The sequence below is a fragment of the Microcebus murinus genome, chromosome 12 (genome assembly GCF_040939455.1).
Source record: "Microcebus murinus isolate Inina chromosome 12, M.murinus_Inina_mat1.0, whole genome shotgun sequence".
NCBI classification, from domain to species: domain Eukaryota; kingdom Metazoa; phylum Chordata; class Mammalia; order Primates; family Cheirogaleidae; genus Microcebus; species Microcebus murinus.
This window is the reverse complement of record NC_134115.1, coordinates 31,389,514-31,406,638: the sequence shown is the minus strand read 5'-3', so window position 1 is coordinate 31,406,638 and position 17,125 is coordinate 31,389,514. Positions and strand designations below refer to the sequence as shown.

Sequence of the window (17,125 nt, the reverse complement as noted above, 5' to 3'; positions counted from 1 at the left end):
ATCGTTTGAAACCAGAAGTTTGAGACCAGCCTGGGCAACATAGTGTGACCCCATCTCTACAAAAAATTTAAAAATTAACCAGGCATGTTGGCGTGCACCTGTAGTTCCAGCTACTTGGGACACTAAGGTGGGAGGACTGCTTGAGGCCAGGAGTTCAGGGTTACAGTGAGCTATGATCGATTGTGCCACTGCACTCCAGGCTGAGTGACAGAGCGAGACCTCATCTTTAATTAATTTTCTGAAGACTTGGGAACTTATATACTCTGTGTTTGTGGCTCCCAACTCTTTTCAAGGCCAGAAAATTTCAACAGTAACTCTTCTTTAATTTACTCACCTACAGAGAATGACTGGTGAGCATACGCAGTGGTCCAATGCTAGTGGCCACCTAAAGGTTTGGAACCACTGGTTTATTCATTAAATCAGTGCTCCTCAACAGCATGAGAGAACCTATGTCAGAATCTCTTGGGAGCTCTTGAAGGAAACACCTAACCTGCTGAATAAGAACTGGAGGTGGGGCGGTAGGGAATGGGAAGCAGGCATGTATATATTTTTTAAAAGCTCTCTTAGCATTGTATCTTTTTTTTTTTTTCTGAGACAGAGTCTCGCTCTGTTGCCCATGCTAGAGTGTCATGGCATCAGCTTAGCTCATAGCAAGCAACCTCAAACCCCTGGGCTCAAGTGATCTTCCTGCCCCAGCTTCCCAAGTAGCTGGGACTACAGGCATGCACCACTATGCCTGGCTAATTTTTTCTATTTTTAGTAGAGACACATCTCACTTTTGCTTGGGCTGCTCAAGCAATCCTCCTGCCTCAGCCTCCCAGAGTGCTAGGATTACAATCATGAGCTACAATACACAGCCGCTCTCCTAGAATTCTAATGTAGCCCTGAACTGTACTTCCTGCCCAGAATGACTGCTATAAGCCTTTTCCACTCAATCTTCACAATAACCCAGTGAGACAGTTAATGGTACTATTGAGGAAACCACGGCTCAGTGAGGAGCCTAGGTTAACTTGATACAGAAGGCATATTCATATGTGAGAGCTGCAGTTTTCCTTTTTACTATGTAGGGTTCAACATCTGTTCTGATACGAATCAAATGCTGGCCAATATCGTTCTACCCAATATCCTACAGGCAGGTGCGTTTTACCTCCCACATTATTTTAGGAAACCAGTGCCTTAAGAGACCTATTCGGATTGGTTTTTAAAATCAACCATCAAAGTATTCCTTTAAAAGGATAACTCTAAACTTACGATAAAAGAACTTACAATAATAAATGCTGCACAGAATCATTTTCGATGATGATTTTAAACAGAACACGCAAAATAAAAGGTTGACTATCACATACGAATTGTTTGGCCTTGGGGACATGCCTAGGACTCGGTTTCCTAGATGGTAAAGATGTAAACAGGAATATTAACTACCTCGCAGGGTGGCTGTGGAAACTAAACGAAACAGCGTGCCTGGGGAGACTGATACACGGTAAGGGTCCCATAAATGTTAGTTGCTGTTGTTCTTATTATTCCGGAACATTTTCCATCTATCCTTCCCCAAATGTACTTTTGCTCAGTGGCAATCCCAGGAGATGCGATTAAAACTAATCTGAAACTGAGTTTTTCTCCCCCAAAACTTGACCTCTTTAAAAGGCATACATGTAAGATATTATATTTGTGTTTTAGGGGAGATAAGAGCCCTAAGAAACGACTCCAAAGGAGAATTGGACACTCATTTAAGAAATCTGCTCTGTGCACTAAATGTGAGTGATGAGACTGATGACCTCTCAGCTCCTGTCCAGAGGGAGGCCTGGGCACCCCGGTCGGGCAGGGCATGCAGACCTGGTGCGGATTCCAGTCGCTGTCGAAGATGACCACCGTGTCAGCTGCCTGAAGATTTAAGCCCAGGCCTCCAGCCCTCGTGCTCAGCAAGAAGATGAAATACTGGGACCCAGGTTCATTGAATTTCTTCAGCAAAGCGGCACGATCTTCAGACTTGGTGGTACCTGAGGGGATCAGAAAAATAAATTTGCCAATTAACTCCTGTCTGAAAATGGCACAGAACTAGACAAAAAAGGCCTGCTGCCTTGAAACTCACACCCAGACTCCTCTTAGCACTGGCGAGAGAATCCCCAGGGTTTTGTACTTTTGGAGAGAACTTTGAACATTTGCAATTAAAAAGAGAGAGAGAGAGAAAGAGCTTACACATTTCTGACCAGGCACCTTTGCAACTTTACAAATTTTACAACATTCTTACTCTAACCTAAAATTTAATGAAAACATTTTATGGATTTATTTCTGTACTTTAAAATACCAAATAACTTTTAAAGCACACACATCTACCTAACATGATTCTTATAATGGCTTAAAGCAAGTTTGCCAACAGGCATTAGAGGACTAATTTATGCCAAGAGAGTGAAAACAAAAGAAAAACTGATTTCTACTACTTTACCGTTTGGATTGCTACTGGGTATGGCCTGGCCGGGAAAACCATAAAATGTGAATGGAATATTTTTATCCTTGTTAGCAAGACTTAAAGCCACAATAATCCAAAAAAAAAAAAAAAAAAAAAACCAACAAAACAAAACAAAAAATATTATAAGGAGTCTCCTAGTCTGTTTCTCACGTTAAAGTTCTGCTCTGTTGAGTTCTAAGGATGCTAAATTAAAACCAATCAAACAGAGCAGCATGTTATACACCTGGGGGTGGTTCACCTGGAGTCTGAGGAGGCTCCAAAATAGTGATTAGCAGAGGACACCAAACCCCAAACTGCAGAGTTCACAGCTCACTTCTGGGGCACACTCGCCTTCCAAATGAGCCCTTCAGTCATTTACTATGTAGCTGTAATGTATTTTTCTGGCCATTTTATGAAATGCATTATGGAAGAAGGGGGAAAAAAAACCACCACTATTCCACCTGAACACATTTCAGCTGAAAAGCATAGGTGCTGAGTTTTGAAAAAGACTTTAGGCTGTTGGGAAATGTATATGCGTGTTATGTGACAGTCGCTGACTGGCTGCTATATAAATATTATTTCTACATGTTCTGTTTTTTAATGATGAAAATATATGAACAATTTACTCCAGAGGATTAAAGCATTTAAGTAACTATAGCTAATGGAATCAAGTTACTCTGAGGGTCAGGGTCTCAAACATGGGAGGAATCTGTTTTTCACATTTAATAAAAATAACAATCCCCTCCTGATGAGGGGGAAAAATAGATTCCCTGCATATAACAAATGGGGACCAGGAACAGGGGGTTTGTGGGGCTCTCCTCATTGTTGAAGCAATGTTCTTTAGATTCAATTTACTTTCTAAGTTAGATTTTGAGTTTAGCAAACCCATCAAATCCTGCCACAATGTATTGTCTGAATTTAGATTTTTGGGGCAGGGGCACTAAATGTGCTTTGTGGAGTTTCAAACATGTGGAATTTCCTTCTTTTCTTTTTATTTTCAGAATTGGCTTTCTGAGATCAAGGTGGACTACTTGTTCACGATGCTAATGGACTAATGGAGACATGTTCTGTTTTGCCATAAAACCTTCTCTCTGTATCGTCTTTCTAGCTGCAATAATTTTTTAAAAAATTAGTCAACATGGATGAATGGTTCACATATTTATCCTCTGCCTTAAACTGAATGAAAAGCTACAGAAACCCAAAAACAAATATTTCTAAAATGGGGAAAGCAGGGGCTCCCAAAGATAATGGCATCTGTTTTCTGATAGCAGGGTACAAAGACTGCCCACCTGTGTACTCCGAGGGTAGAAGTTCAACAGTGTTGATTAACTAAAAAATAATCAGTTAATGATCCCACGTATCAAGAAATAAACTAATTAAGGGGTATGCCTACCTGGATGAAATAACCCTAAGTATAAAATAAAGCACTGAAAAACAAAAGGAATATCAAAATTACTTGGTCAAAAGAGTTTTCAGGTCCTATGCCAGATACTTCAAGCAAACAGACCAACCATATATCTGGTGTGTATATAAACTGTACAAATAGCTGGGAATTGACAAATTATAAAAACAAACAAGATGAAATCACTTTTCATGCAAGGCTGTGGCATTTCTTATTAGAAGGTTCAGATTTGCTGAATTACCAATTCCAATAGTCAAAGATTCCCAAGTCAAGCTCTTTGCTGATCATCAGCTATCTTTCTAATATGCTCAGGGAGATTCAAACTACCATGTAAGAGTTTATCCAAAGGCAAACGTTTCTTGAAGGTGGCAGAGGATTTACTTTTAGACTTAGATGTAGAACATAACCAAGTACAGGGAAACAATTAATAGCAAGCACAATTGTGTTGAAAATTACAGAATTTGCCAGAAGGAATACACTGCCAGTCTTTCACAATTACTAATTTTAACCTAGTTTCTGCTGCTTTTAGAAAATTTTCTTTTCTGGGATAAAACTTCATCACTTGCTCTCGCTCAAAAATCATTTCCAGTGAAGATAAAAGCTATAATGGAATATTAGCTAAACTCTATTCAGGCAGCCATAATCTTTGCAGAAAAAAATATGCTTAGCTTTCATCAAGTGATTTTTTTTTTCCTGTAGTCAAAGTCTGAGGCATCAAAATCAGCAATGAAAATGTGAAGTCATTTTAACACTTGAGTGATAGGGGTGGAGGGAGGGTGGAACAGTTGAAAGTGTGTGTGTTAATTTATCAGTGTGTATATTGTTTGTCCATCAATTCTGTCCACCTCCAAAATGAATGGCTGCTGTTTCTTATGCAGAGAAATCTGTATAGCCTTCTTCTCAATTCCATCTGTAGCATTTTATGGAACTTGTCTCCTTCAACCTAATGGTAAGAGCTCTGAGAGTAGGAGCAGTGAGTAGGATCAGTTTCATTCCTCCTGTATCTCTAGTACATGGCCATTTTCAATTAATCCATTTAAAAAATTTTAACTATGTTCAAAATCATTCATAAAATGTGGTAGCTAGAAAAGCAGCCTGTATTTCCAGAGATGGGGTATATCTCCCTGGATCTGCTAAAACTGAGCTAATTTGGAATCAGAGAGATCCAAGTTAGAACCTGGTTTCACCATTTACCTTTGTTTTCTCATCTGTTAAATGGGGATCATAAAAGCACGTTGGTAAACAGGGATAACGCAGTCTTATTTGTTGAGAAAATTAATAATGCACAGGAAGTGCCTTGCCTAGCATTCCACATGGAGTAGGTGCTCCATAAATGTTAGTTATTATTACTATTATTATAGCTATTATGACTATTATTATTCACAACAATAAGGAGAGCAACCAATAGACTATTAAAGAGAATCTCTCAGGCTGGCAAGAAAACATTAGAGTGACTTGTTTCAAGGAAATCACCTCTTACCAGTTTTATAGATTCAAACATTTCAATGCAGTAGTCCTCGGAGAGCTGAGCTTCAAAACGAAGTGCCACAAAGTAGCAAACAATGGTTATATGTAGGGCACCTGCGGGGGCTATAAATCCATGGGAAAATAAAGCCCAGATGCCCCTCACCTGAGCAGCAGGTAAAGCAGGGTTGATCTTTTGAAAGAAGCCTGATGAACTTTCCCCTCCCAGGGAGAGAGGGATCCAATCAAAGGAGAAGAGACAAAAGAGGAGATCTGCCCAAAGAGATAGACTGTGGATAATATGGCTGTATCTCTGAATTTAAAATGAACATTTACTTCGCCATTCATTGGCTTTCAGTGACTTTGGAAAGGACAGGTAGAATGATTTTAAATAATCATATTTGTCAGAGGGTATAATTAGTTTAAAACTTAATAATACCCTAAGAGGCAGACCATAAAGTGAATTCACCTAAAAACTCAAGTAACAGAATGTATGGCAAGCTGGAGTTTGGTACATACCCATTTATATCAAGGTCATAAGAGAGACAACATGTTGGACTGAAAATAAAACAAAGTCTTTTAATGGAACATAAACTTTAAATCTCCCACTTAGCAACAATATTAATACTGCATTACGTAAAAACTGGTATTAGTAGCACTCTACTCTGTTGTACCCAGGGATTAAAATAGCATCCTGGCTGTGAATTAGCTCCTATTCCTACTTTCCACTGTTTGAATGCATCATCCCCTGCCATAGCATAAAAACTTTGATATCCTCAATCTCTAATACATTATGGATGGTATCCAAATCATAAATCTAGGGGGTATCCCTAAAATCACATTTTTTTTCTTCCATTCATATTTTCTTACTAATTTTTAGGGGATGGTGTTTAAACTTTACTCTTAAAAATAAGGCAAATATTTTATATAGCTTGCAAAATCCAGGAAACAATGAAGTCAAATCTCTTGACAAAATAATGTTTTAGGCAGGTCCTAAATAATTTTTTACTTAGAAAAAGGGAAAGGTAATGATCATTAGTGATAATTAAATACAGTCTTAAATGAACGATTAAATTGTTAGTGAAGAAAAGTGACACATTCTTTATCTCCTTAAAATATTCCTTAACAGAAAAAGTTAAAGGCTGGTCAACATATTCTATCTGCTGCATAGGAAACAATCAGTCCTGAGATCGTGGAAAATCTTAAAATTTTGGTCTAGTTCAGTTTAACTGTGGTGCTCACAGGTGACTCTAAATTCCTTTGAGTTGGTTGATACGTGGGACATACAGCCCTGCGAATGATGTCAGGTTATCTGAAGCTGGAGGATGTAAAAAAACCTTCTATCTAGGAAAACTGTGCCCCACCCTGCTAGTCGGTTCTTCAATTTTAACCCTCCTTTTCGGCTGAGATTGGATCCACGTGTCCTCCACCCCTTCACTTGCAGGCCTCTGAGCCTGGTACCTTGTGCACTCACCGTCAAGGCGCAGGTAAAGGAAGTTCCGAAAAGCAAAGTAATCCTCCATGATGGTCATGAGAGACGTCATCTGGCAGAAAAGCAGCACGCGGTGATTAGTGGCTCTCAATTTTGGCAGAATACGATCAAGTAGCTCAAACTTTCCTGAGGCCCGATACAGCTCGGCCCTGAACCCAAAAATGCAAAACAAGAAGACGGTATTACTGCTGTCTTCTTGAAGGATCCAGCACCGCTCTGCTTTTCATATAGGGTCTTATACAAAGTAAAAGTTCAGTAAGTAACTGTGGAATGAATATCAACTCCAAAGCAATGAGAGTATTTAGCAGAAAAAGAAAATATAATGTATTCAGACAAAACCCATAAAGAGTGCACTGTATATGCTAGGTATGAGGACACATTCTAGAAAGGAAAGGAAACAGCTTCATGTTCCTAATATTTTTGCTGTCTCTCTCAACTCTCCCTCTATCACTTTCTCTCTCTCTCTCTCTCTCACACACACACACACACACACACACACACGTGTCATACTTCTTTAAGTCCCTCCTTAAGTATATAAAATTATTAATTTAGGGCACTTAAGACACATTTAAATATTTATTGAATGTACTGTGTACCAAGCACAGTGCTAGGCATGTGTATAATGATAAGCAAAATAGAGTCTCTGCCTCCAAAATGGATAATTGCAGTAATTACAAATTGTGATAAGTACTATAAAGAAAAGTAGCAAGGGGCAACAAGAGAACTCACAGCCACAGGTGATACTCTCTTTAGATCAGAGCAGAGCAAACTTCGGCCCTTGCCTGTGGCCTGTTTTTATAAATAAAGTTTTTCTGAAACACAGTCACGCTCACTCATCTCTGTTTTGTCTGGCTGCTTTTAAGCTACAGGGGCAGAGTTGAACAGGTGTGGCAGAGACTTTATGGCCCACAAAGCTGAAAAATATTTACAATCTGGCCCTTTACAGAAAGAGTTTGCCAACCACTGGTTTAGAGTGTCAGAGGAGACCTCCCTGAAAGATAACATTTAAGCTAAAACCTGAAATAATAAGTGAAAAGATGTCCAAGTGAAGAATGGGAGGTGTGGGTGGGTGGAGAGGAGGAGATTCCAGGGAGAGGAAAGAGCATGTGCAAAGGCCCTGAGGAGCATGGGGAATCTGAGAAATTGAGAAGAGAAAATGGAAAATGTGGCTTAAACACAAGTGAAGCAAGAATACTGGGACACAAGCATAGAGAAGTGGAGGGTGGGCGTGGGCACAGGTACTGCAGGGCTCACCCACTGATGGCTTTAAAGCAGGGCAGTGACAAGATCTGGCAAACCTTTATGCATGATCACCATGGACCCTGTGTCAGAATGGACTAGGAGGGGACAAGAGTGCTGGCTTGCTGCAGCAGTGAAAATATGCCAGGAGCATGAGATGGAGAAGACGCCGTGATACAAAGAAAGGCTGAGGCAGGGCTTTTTTCCTCTGCATTAATTCACTTTGTTCTTTTATCAGCAGAGCTATGTTACATCGTTGAAACTTAACTTTAGGGTGGATGTTGTTTGGAAAACTTGCCAGTACACATGCCATCTTTAACACTGAAATGCATCATTAGGTAGTTGATTTTATGATGCAGAATATGTTATTTCTAATAGATCTCTTTTCAAAAGTAAGTCTTCCTGATGTCCATCCCCTGCTCTGAGAACTATCCTCCAAATACCCTCCGTAGCCACGTCTTCACCACGCAGCCCTGGCCACGCTGATGGGAGCAGGAATGACCACAGGACCCAGAGGAAACAGAGGTTAGGAGAGGCAGGGCGAGCATAGTGGCATTGCTTCTGGATGGATTTCAGTTCCTGGTTCTTAGCCCAGCGACGCTGTCTGTCCTTGGGATCCAAGAATGACACCTATATCCTAATAATAAATTTTCCCCAGTGCAAAATAAGCAAAACAGAGACTTTCGGCTAACGCACAGCATGATTCTCGTCAATATCCATGGCTAATGAGAAACATTTCTTATGTGACTACACTCTAACAATTTACTGTAAAATCGGACACATTCATAGCAGATGAGACATTTCCTATCATGCACATTCATGGGAGATATCAATGTAAAAGTTAATAAGACAGATTCTTTTCAAGCCCAAGCTACACTTTTGGTTATAAGTAACAGCCTTTGGAGCTTCAACAACATTTTTAGAGCACGAGGATACCATTAAGTCTATTAAATGAGATCTATGTCCTTTGAATAGCCACTTGCTCAAGGCAAGTAGTGATTTATGCCAGTAAAGTAAAAGAGAATGCTGGCATCATTTTGCTTAACAACTTCTGTACCTCTGCTGAGAAGCAAGGGGGGCTGGGAAGGCTGGAAGCATGTATTTGCAAGATCGGAAACACTGTAGAGAAAAGGTGTTTAGGTAGGATCAACAACGTTATTTTTTGGAAGAAAAAAACATTTTAAAATTTACCCATTGATGACTCCATTTGAATAGCCCAGGTGTTCAGCAAAGGATTCCTTTAATAAAGAGAGAAGAAAGTGATTTTTTAAAAATGTAACTATTAACTTAACGATTACTCTTTCAGTGAGGTCATCCTATCTATTTCTAGAGTATAGTTAAAACAAACAAAATCGTTGATGAATAAGAAAATACTCATTATAGGATACATCAGAAACTCAGTGTCTTTGAATTCAGGCTTTTGTTCCAACAGAAATGTATCCTGTGAGCTTCGTCAAATCTTTAGACTCTCATGCTCAAATGATACGGTTAGTTTGCTCATCAAACAATGTCTGAGCATCCACTGGCCCAGGGCTGAGCCTCTAGTGGTTTCTGGGCCTTCACCCTCAAGGAGTAGCTCCTTGCAAGGAGTTCAGAGTCTAGACCCGAGGAAGAGCTCAATACAAGCAAATCAGGATTAATATGTAAACAGAAACATACATACGGCAGAAACACTTAGCAATAAAAATAATGCGATTATATAATACGTTATAATTCTTAGTTTGGTGAAATCCAAACATCCCTTCCATACTGTGTTTTTGTCTATTACGAATGAGGCCCTAAATGTATACCACCCCTCAGGTGTCCTGATTCTACTTTTAGAATATGGAATTTATTCACATAATCCCCTCCTTGCTGACTCAGAGGAAGAAACAGATGACTGCTCTGCACGTGATTTCTCCATTCTGACTTTATGGGAACCGAGACCATCCTGGGAATGGAAAACAAGTCACGTCCTTCACATCAGCCCCCACTGTCTCCCTTTTCTGCTCTCCCTCCTCCCCTGATGCCCCCAGCTCCTTCTCCAGGGTAACTGGCTCTTTCCCTTAGGGCTTGACAGTGACTCTCAAATATGCTCATCATTTATGGCAGGCTCCAGTCCTCCAAGGGTGCTGCCCAGCAGCAAAATTAATGCTGATAAACAAAGGCCAAACGAAAACAGTACTCCAACCCCTAGAACCACACCTGTGCTCATGGGGTTCCATCCCTGTCTCCACGCAGGGTTGTAAAATCCAGAGATGATCAGTGTCAATGGATGGTGATGAGATTAGTTGTCAGCATCATTTTAAAAATACGGTTTTCATTTCAGTTTAAAGACCCCCAGGGAGGCAGTGAGGCCAATCTGAGACTGAGCTTCTGGTATGACTTAGGATGAACAAAGACGTGTGGCAAACAAAACACGACAAAGGCAAATGTGCACCCCATCTCTGACCCATAATTGTCAACAGAGTCACCAATTCCTGTGGATTTCTTTTTTCCAAGAATAGACTCCTGAAAGATTTTTTACATTAAAAAAATATTGTAAATCGAAGTCTGCCTTTCTACTGACTGCTACTTAAAATGTAAATATGCAGACATTGGAGGGCATGGTCCTTAAACTTAGCTTCTTCTGCAATGTCCCCTCCACCCTTCCCTGCCCCCCAGACAGCAGCTGAAAGACAAAAGGCATCATCTCCCTTCCTCCTGACATGGCCCAGCAGGTGTCCATGGGTAATTTTTTTATGATAACCAAAATGAAATAAGATTGACACTTAACGTCCATAATTTCTAAGTCCCCAAAGGCTTCTACAGACCGGAGTCTGTAAAAGGAAAAATGGGATGGTGAGTGACAGGCAAGTCTGACACCATCCTATTTTTGTCATTAAATCTTTTTTCCTGTCCTGTCCCAACCCAACAAATACTCACCACTAAATCACTGATACCTTACATCTATTTAACACACTATCAGTTTATAAGATGCTTCATGTTATCGTTTAAAAGTCGATCCTCCTGCCAGTCTTATAGTCTGTTACTACCCTAGATTACAAATCAAACAAACCACAGCTTGGATATTCTGAGTGACTGACCCTGTTCCCAGTTAAAGTGGCCTGTGATATAAACTCATTATTGCCCACTGGTTTCTCCTTCGACTATATATCAAATAACTGTGACTTGTTGATGAGTTTTTTTTTTAAGTGTTGTTTTAAGATGACTGTTGTCATTGTACCTAGGACTACAGACACTCTCCCCTACGTCTATAAAAACCCTCCCCTGTGTCTATGGATACTATCCTCTGTGGACTTGAAGGCAACAGCAGGGTCTTTCTACTTCCCCAGCACAATTAGGACAGGACTGTAGTATAGGGAAAGCGTGTATAATAAATACTCTGACCCAACAAGTGCAATTGCCAAATAAAAGCGAGCAAAAAAAAAAAAAAGACTATTTGAGGTCAAGAATATTTCAACTTAATTTTTATACTGTGATTAGGTCTTAATTTTCCAGAAGTTTCTACTTAAATAAATTGGCGCAGACGCTGGAGCCCTGCAGTGATTTTCTCTCTGTTTCCTGTTCATTCTGCAGTAGAAAGCAGGCACTACACTGGCAGATAATCGCCACCAGGACCATTTGTCTTAGCAGCAACACTGAAAAATGGAGACCGCAACTGTGGCTTCTTTTCAATCCTGCTCAAGTCAATTGCTCCTACTGGGGCGAAACACTGTCAATTTAGGAAACTTACTCACACGTAGTGAGCAGGGCACAAAATGTCCTCTTTCCTAAAAATAGCTTTCTAGAGACCCCAAGCATCAGGACAAAAGCATGGATTTACATTGTCACAATAGAAACAAGAAAGGAAAAATATCAATCAAAGACTAATCTGAGACTAGAGCCAGCGTCTCTTACAAAGAAAATATTTAAAAGACATCTCTGTCACTAACAGTTGTAAATATATCTTTTAAATATTGTTCACAGCATCCTTCTGAGGAAGCTTGATGTATTTATCATTATCTTCAGTTTCAGAGCTCTTTCCTACTAGAACAAGGTAATTCACAGTCCTTATCCAAACCTACGAAACAAGCCATTGCTTACAACATATTCTCACTGCTTGAAACTCTGTTATAAAATTCCAGATTTCACGTGCTTGGTGCCAATGAGAATCCACAACCAGAAATGTTTATGTTTGTTAATTCTGCTTGTTGAGCTATCAGATCACTCATTTTCAGCCTTCACAGACACGTTTTAAACTGATTTTGGTTTTTGTTTTCTGGTTTTTTTTTTAAAGGGCATTCGTAGGATTAGCACAATCAGGAACAAAACAGACCGTGAAGACTTACCTCGATGTGCTGAAACATATATGGGTGATTGCAGATTTTTCTCAACTGCATGATAGTGTTCATAAGTGTCTTAGCACCTCCTTTTCCCTAAGAATAAGAGGAAAGGGAAAAATAGAACAAATTACTAATTTATCAGATATTTCCAATGTCTAAAAACTGGGCTTCTTATAAGAAAGGACAAAATGCCACAGGTCTTCTCAAAAACACCTTGTGGTTCAAAGCTCCTGTTATTATATAGAAGTTTCTGGGTCAGATAGAACATCTTTCTTGTGATTAACTCATTCTACGAAGAAGGTGAACCTTAAGGTATTATGTTCAGCTGATGGCTTTGTGACATGACTGTCTACTCCCCAGGATTCTGGAAGACAGAAGTGCAGAACAGAGATGTACCAGGGAGTGAAACTGGATTTTAAAACCTTCTAAAATGCCACCCTAAGCTTAGGCAGAATATATTTTCTCAAGAATTGACATGAGCGGAGCTAACTATTTTGGTAATACGAACATACTCCTTCCTCCTTTCTTCCTGTCCCAGTGCAGTTAAGAGCTCCAGAGATTTCCTTTGGCAGCTACAGTAGCTGCAAAAGAAGCCTAGTGGCTTACTTTAACAAATCAGCATCAGCAGGGATGCTGCCTGGGAATAGTCAATGTCACAGCCATGAGAAGACATATCCAACACCGAGAGTGGCACCAACGTACCTTCTTATCTTTCTCGGAACCATCTGTGAGGAGGATCCCCTTGGCTTGCATATGGCGATAGAGAATCTTCTGCAGGGCTGACATGTCACACTTGATCACATATTCCACCTGGGGAAAAGAGAACAGCACACCTAGGCAAGAGCAGTGGGGAGCTGGTGAATGTTCGAGGAAGACTGTTGAGACACAGCTACTGGTGTCACTCCTGGAAGCACGAAGGCATCCCTGTTTCCCCTTCTTGGATTCACAGCGTTGGGGGGTGGGATGGGATGCAGGTGGTAGAGGAGATCGGGGTCATTATTATTAGAGGTACGGTTAGGAGGGTGAGTCCTTCAAAAGGTTGTACATAACTGAAGCTAGAGTCATGTTTTCTGAAATTTCTTAGTTTCGTATTTGAGAGAGACAATGGCTGTTCAAATTTTAAAAATGTGCAATATAGGCTGTTTTTAGTACTTTCCCTGCTTCCCAACTATACCCTTTCATAGGAACAGAATGATTTTAGGAAAAGCAGTGCCTGGCCAAAATCCTATGATTTTCTTTGTAAAACATTTTTTTAAAATGGTCACATGTGGCCATCCCCAATACTAGTCTTACAATGAGATTTATAACAGCCCTAAGGTGACTGTCATTCACCTCTGCTCTTGAGAAATGACAGGATATAACCTAGTGAGGGCAACAGGTGGAGGAGAGAAATTAATCCCAATTGGACACAACTTTATGAACATCCAAAGGAGGACAAAGCGTCCTGTGCAAGCTGAAATACCATAAAAATCCAATTTAAAGCAGTTAAAGGGAATTCAGGTGCTCATGGTTTATCACATACCTGCAATGCCTTACCATACTCCTAACGCATAAAACCTGTCGTGATTATTTCCTATTATTGTTTTTCTTTATTAAAAAAAAATCCCAAGAATACAAATGTGTAATTTTCATAATAAACATCAGATTAATGCCTAGAAATATGCAGAATGTGATTAAAAGTAAATCAGCAAGCTGAGTAATGTTTAATAAACTGATTAAGAATGATCAGGTTCTTTTCAGCTCCGAAGGCCAGGGACAGGAGGTCACAGTTGAAAAGAAGTTGAATATTCATTTAATTGTTGTTCTAGAAGGAACCTGTCAGGCCAAATGGAACCACAATTAATAGTCTTCTGCCACCCATTTTAATGTAGCAAATCAGATTATAGAAAAGCTTGCTCTTCTGCAGAAAAGTTAAAGAACAGCAAGTAACCCATCAAAAACATGCTTTAGTTTTTAATGACCTTGGCCAAGGAGAAAAAAAAATATCTCCAAGTTTAATAAATAAATATGCACTTATTATAGGCTTTGTGTTTTAGGCACCTGATTGTGTTATATGTTTAAAGTATTTCTCCTTTTACTTTTATAAAAAATTTATTTTTTCTCAACTTTACTGAGGGGTAATTGACAAATAAAAATTATATATATTAAAGGTATACAATGTGATGTTTTGATAGATACGGACATCATGGAATAATTGCCACCATCCTTCTACTTTTTCAAGGGCTGTTAACTCACAAGGAAATTTGATCATGGTGAAGAAAAATGTTAACTTCAGACTGTAACAGGAATAATAATAAAAACTATATCAAAGACTAATATTATTGAGCTCTTTCTGTGCACCTGGCCCTGTGCAAAGTGCTTTATGTGCTTTCTCTTATTTACCCCCCACCAGAGCTCTCCTGAGACAGTCACATTTAGTGTCCTCATTTTATAGATAAGGAATCTGAGCATCAGAGAGCTTTAGCTACTGGCCCAAAATGATACAGCTATCCACTGGTGTAGTTAGGATTTGAAACAGAGTCCACTTTTTTAAGCTCCATGCTAAGGATGGCCAAGGAGACTTTCAGGCTTGCTACCTGTGCCTGATGTTCACCTGAACCTGAACCTCCCCCTGCTGGCTTATTCAGACCTTCCTGAGTGTGGAAGAGATGGCTGATGGTTGTGTTAGGTGCATTAGTGGATGGCAGATCCAGAAGTAGGGACAAAACCCTCAACCCCCTTCCCATCAGTCAACTACTGTTAAGAGCTGAAGGTGAGTCTGGAAAGCAGGAGACAGGCATGATGATGCCATGGAGATGGGGATGCCAAACAGCCTCAAAAAAAAAAAAGCAGAGAGGCAAACTCCCCTCCAGAATCTGACAGCTACTCTTAAAAGGTGAAGTCTCCTTCCTCACACAATTAGGGGATAATAGAAGCTGGTTTGATACACATGATGACAATCACTGCTATAAGCTTTACAACTATATTTTATATTTGTTTCTGGAACCTTCTCAAACAACTCAAAACTATTTGGCTTGTTTTTGTACTTTTCTCCAAGCCTGGGATGTCCTTAGTCTTAGGGCTTCTTTCTAAATCCTACTCTACCCTAAGGGCTCTTTTTAAGATCTTCCCCAATTACCCTATCAGCCAAAGCCAATTTCCCTTTCATTTCCCTCAAAGCGGTTGGTCAGTAAGCTTTTTTGATAGAACTCCCCTATCACAAAGACATGCTAAAGCACATCTCCCAATATCCATCTACATATTTATTTATACGTTACTACACGCATGTACTAATATTAATGTCAAGATACGAGTTACTTTTGAGGCAAGGGATCAATGTTAAAGGCAGCTGATTTACATCCATATTTCAAGGTGCCGAGTTTGATGATATCTAATGTTTTTGGCCAATTCCAGCCCAATTACCCTATGATGCGGCTGATGAAAACCCACACTGGGAATGGGAGAAGAGGCAGGATGGCCTTTTCCCCATTATTCACCTAGGCTTACATTATTCATCTTGTTTTCAACCCACACTTCTCTGCAGAATCCTTTTAAGCCCTTCTGGGGACCACGGGTGTTAGTTTAGTTAAAATCAGATCATACGAAATCCCCTTGTCTGGGGACAGGGAAACCCACAATGCCTCACAGTAGGCAGGAAGCAAATGAAGCAGGCAGCGAGGATGAACGGGCTGCCAGATGCTCCAGGTGGGGGAAGGTCTCCTCTGGCTTCCTCTGGGACGACCCACAGTCTGTTGCAGGCACACCACTGACTTTCTGGCATGTGTATACCTACCACCAAGTATCTGTAGATTAAAGATCAATAAAGCTTAAATTTTTAAGAGAGAAATAAACATACATGGTTGTTCAAGCATCTTTCTGCACCCCAATAACAGATTACTAGTAGGCACCTCTCCCACACACAGACCCAGTGTGCACGCGGGAGACCCCTGCCCTAGAATACTGCCCTAGTGACGACCTTGCCTTTCACTGCTGCTGCACCGTCACTCAGTGCTGAGCAGACCTCATCTCCACGGCCAAGCCTGCCCGCCTCTCACACCACGCCTCCCGTTTCCCGTGTGGCCCCTGCACCTCCCACGCAGCTGAGCACAGTGCAATGCACGGAGCAGGCAAATCGGTAGCTGTGTGTGGGGAAAAGGGATGGGCTGAAGTAGACACGCCGCCGGCTGACAGCGATGAGGGGAGAGGGGTTTCTATAATCATCACGCCAACTTCAACTTGGTTGGGTCTGAGTTCGCCCCCACCCCATCCCGCCCTCCAAAAAACATCATAGCACCTGTTTAGAGAGCAGGAACGTGGAAACGCCTGAAAACCTGCTACTGCTGCAGCAAATGAAATTTGTGACTTCAAAACAGAAATGACTCTCCCAGTAAGTTAGGCTTATGAGAGCCACCGGAGCTATTTTTGTTCAAATTACATGCAAAACTGAGGCGCTAGCCTCAGGTATATGAGCATTGTCTCTTAAGGATTCCTATGTTAGTAAATGACCTCATTGGTCCCTACAAGTACACAAATGAGGGGATTATATTGGCCCAGAGTCTCTTCTCATATAACCCTTAGAAATATTTGAGCTTTATTTATAGTTTTTGCCTGAATAATATTCTTCATTTACACTTTCCCTTCTAAGAGTGTATTATTGGAACAATAAACCTAGACTACTGTGTGTGATAGGTTGTCACTTGTGAACTGAGATTTTTTTTTTAAACAATACAATTCAATTTGTGAAAGTCCTAGGTTCTGGAATCTATGGCATCAGAAAGGAATAAAGTAATGCTAATTAT

At 40.3% G+C, this 17,125-nt stretch overlaps 1 protein-coding gene across 5 annotated transcripts in view; it reads right to left on the bottom strand.

The window, feature by feature from the left end:
• The window catches only part of SMARCA2 (SWI/SNF related BAF chromatin remodeling complex subunit ATPase 2), a 169,882-nt gene that overhangs the window by 74,903 nt on the left and 77,854 nt on the right, over positions 1-17,125 (bottom strand). For all 5 annotated transcript variants that reach the window (XM_012737315.3, XM_020289283.2, XM_020289279.2 and 2 more), the window contains exons 20-24: positions 13,050-13,157; positions 12,354-12,440; positions 9,235-9,281; positions 6,787-6,953; positions 1,834-1,997 (exon numbers count right to left, since the gene is read on the bottom strand). In XM_012737315.3, the coding sequence (XP_012592769.2) occupies positions 1,834-1,997; positions 6,787-6,953; positions 9,235-9,281; positions 12,354-12,440; positions 13,050-13,157 (573 nt within the window). The remainder of the gene's footprint in view (positions 1-1,833; positions 1,998-6,786; positions 6,954-9,234; positions 9,282-12,353; positions 12,441-13,049; positions 13,158-17,125) is intronic.